Source organism: Misgurnus anguillicaudatus, chromosome 18, assembly GCF_027580225.2.
Source record: "Misgurnus anguillicaudatus chromosome 18, ASM2758022v2, whole genome shotgun sequence".
NCBI lineage: Eukaryota > Metazoa > Chordata > Actinopteri > Cypriniformes > Cobitidae > Misgurnus > Misgurnus anguillicaudatus.
Window position 1 is genome coordinate 38,102,963 of NC_073354.2, and position 3,113 is coordinate 38,106,075.

At 37.4% G+C, this 3,113-nt stretch overlaps 1 protein-coding gene across 1 annotated transcript; it reads right to left on the minus strand.

Annotated features, from left to right (window-relative positions):
• Positions 1-901: 901 nt before the first annotated feature.
• LOC129429482 (uncharacterized) lies at positions 902-2,449 on the minus strand. The gene is made up of 2 exons (XM_055186206.2): positions 2,282-2,449; positions 902-1,525 (listed from the first exon to the last, which is right to left on the minus strand). The coding sequence occupies exons 1-2, from the start codon at positions 2,421-2,423 to the stop codon at positions 1,053-1,055; spliced, it is 615 nt and encodes a 204-aa protein (XP_055042181.1). The 5' UTR covers positions 2,424-2,449; the 3' UTR covers positions 902-1,052.
• Between the last annotated feature and the right edge of the window lie 664 nt (positions 2,450-3,113).

Below are 3,113 nucleotides of genomic sequence, written 5' to 3' on the forward strand. Positions count from 1 at the left end.
ATATTTGCTTGTTATATTTATTGGTTCTTCCTAACACCAAAATAGCTGGAAGAAATCTGAAAAAAAGACAAATCAAAGCTTAGTCTTAGGATATTAAAGGGATACTCCACTTTTTTTGAAAATAGGATCCATTTGGAATCCACTCAGCCGATCTCCGGCTCTGGCAGTATCACTTTTAGCATAGCTTAGCATTAGCCATTGAATCTGATTAGACCATTAGCATCACGCTCAAAAATTACCAAAAAAGTTCTGATATTTTTCCTATTTAAACTTGACTCTTCTGTAGTTACATCAGCAAAATCCTTGATTATTACGCCAGAATGAAATATAGTCATAGCCATATCGGCCTAGAAAATCACAACTTTTAATTTTCCGTCAGTCTTAGTACATGATGTAACTACAGAAGAGTCACGTTTTAAATAGGAAAAATATCAAAACTCTTTGTAAAACAAAAACTCTTCAGAAAATGAGCATTTTTTTAAAGAAAGTGAAATGTCCCTTTAAGTTGTCCAATTGAAGTCCTTGGCAACACATTATTAATGATAAATACATTTTTTTATGTATTTACGGTAGGAAATTTACCAAATATCTTCATGGAACATGATCTTTAATCAATATCCTAATGCTTTTTTGGCATAAAAATGACCCATACAATGTATTGTTGGCTATTGCTACAAATTGTGGTCCAAGGTCACATACATTTTTTGTCTGTGAAGAATAAAGTGAAATTGGTTTGAAAGTACAAACCACCTGTCTGTCATTTTCCCAGCTTCAGCCCGATGCTCCTCAAGAGCCCAACATTTTCTACATAAGCATAAACTTCATCCAAGAGGGAAATAAAACAGCACAAACTGTATTTTTTTGTATTCCCCTTGAAACCCAACTTTACACAAACTCAATAGAGATTGAAAATGTCTGTTTAATCAACTCTGAAGAAACAAACATCAACATCCACCAGCTTTGATACAATATCTGTTAGGAACGTTATAAAATGCAGCGGATAGAACTTTAATGTCAATAAACGATAGAAAAATATGAAGAAACTATAAACATCACTTAAACTCTGCCTCGTACAATAGCTGGTGAATTTTTAATTTTACTGCACTTTTCTTAGCGTAAGGCAGCCGCCTCAAGTACGGCAACAGGCTAAACAGAAACATCTCATCCTCCAGATCATCCGTCCCCTCCGTCTGCCACTTCCGCTTCCGTCCCGGTCCTTGCGAGCCGGATGCCGCGTAATGAGACGATCCGTCCAGCATTCCGTGATCCTCCTCAAAGTCCTGAACGTCGAACGAAGAGTTTCCATCCGCCGTCCTCTCCTCCTCCTTGTCTTCGTCATCTCTGTCTTCCTCGGGCTCGTCCGCCGCCAGCGATCTGGACTGAATGAAAGGGGTTAAGAATGACATCTGCCAACTGTACTTCCAACTGCGGTGGGACGTTCCTGACGCTCGTCTCCGCTGCTCTGCACGTTTGTCTTTGATGAACATATCCCGCAGACTCTTCCATCTCCGGCGGCAGTCCTCCTCTGCATAGACAAACAACAGCAGGATGGTTAATAAGATGACACATGGGGCGTTATACAAAAAACTATGTGAATATCAAACACAATTGACAATGACATCATAAAATAACTGTAATGTAAACAAGTGTGTGTCATAATTTACATTAAGAATAGTAACATGATAATTGAAATCTTCACTTATTGATTTCTTATTGGTGTTGTTTACGCTTCAAGAATATGTGCATTGAAATAAAAAAGTTATAACAAATTTTATGCCAAAGACCAATATGAGAGTATATATTATATATATGACCACACATGTATTAAAAAACAGGTAAAACTTCAAAGAAATTACCTGCATTTTTGTAAACAATTGTCCTTACAGAAATATGACATGAAGCATACATAAATGTTTGTCTATAGCATAATAATAATAAATCAATTATTTACTACGAAATACCTCGAATTTAGGCAGCTTGCTGTGTGATTTTAGTTAGTTTATCTATTAAAATCAAACTTTTAGATGGAATCATATCACACTTAATGTCCAGAGCTGGGTCAAAGTTTGCACATATCCAAAATGTTAAGTTGAACCCATTCACCCATAAATGATTTCTGTAACTCAAAAATATTTTTGCACTAACCCTAAGTCGAGAAAATATCACGGATATCTAAAATTAAATCTTTAAAATTGAATTATTGTTAGCCTTCTCTGCAACAAGCTAACAGCAGCTAAGTTAGCTGTTCTGAGAGTAAAAGTTTAGAAATCTCAGCTCGTACCTGGTATTTCAACCTGTAAACTTACAGCTCGCCATGCTTTGGCTTTTCTAGCAGAGTCTTTGTATGAATTTATTGTTGAATTGTATAACTCTGGATAGTCGGACACCGCCGCTATTAACCTCTCCTCCATTGCTATTAGCATTGGGCTGCAAACTGTAGCAGATAACAACTGTTGCCGTCAGCGCATGCGCAGTTTCTCCTCCAGAGGGCGCTCGGTTGCTCAGAAATCACAATACGCATGGAATCATCAGAGATACATTATAGTAGTTCTTTAAACAGTAGAGGCTTTTGTACAAGGTAGCCATTTTAATATATATTTTAAATAATTGGCTTCCACAAAAATAAAATCCACCTGAAAAATTATATAAACATTTGCATAACCAGCTGTGATTGGTTCACACCACCTGCGCTGAGGGAAATATTCATAAAGCGTGTGATGTAATTATCTTTAAATAATTTTATTTACAAAATACACTGTGATTTTTTTGTAAGATAATAAATATTTATGCATTCCTGACTAGAGTTCCGTGCGTACCGCCCTCTAGTCCCAGCCAACATTGACATGTGGGCCCCACGTGGGTCCCATCTGGGCCCCACGTGGGTCCCATCTGGGCAGCATGGGTTACATGTGGGCATGGGCTTCACATGGGCAATATATGTGGGTCCCATGTCGGTTTCCTATGTGGGCCCCATATGGGTTTGCCCATGTGGGATAATAATGTGGGCCCCTCATGGCACCTATGTGGGCAAAAAAATGTTATGCTTGAAATACATCTTTATACATTTACAATCTTAAAATAATAACTTTTGGTTGATTGTCACTTTTAAACAA

Bases quoted from the DNA above. Each gene is read 5' to 3' on its own strand.
- LOC129429482 (XM_055186206.2), bottom strand. From the start codon at position 2,423: ATGCTAATAGCAATGGAGGAGAGGTTAATAGCGGCGGTGTCCGACTAT. The intron at 1,526-2,281 runs GTACGAGCTGAG...TTGTCTATGCAG, and splicing joins TTTACAGGTTGAAATACCAG to AGGAGGACTGCCGCCGGAGA.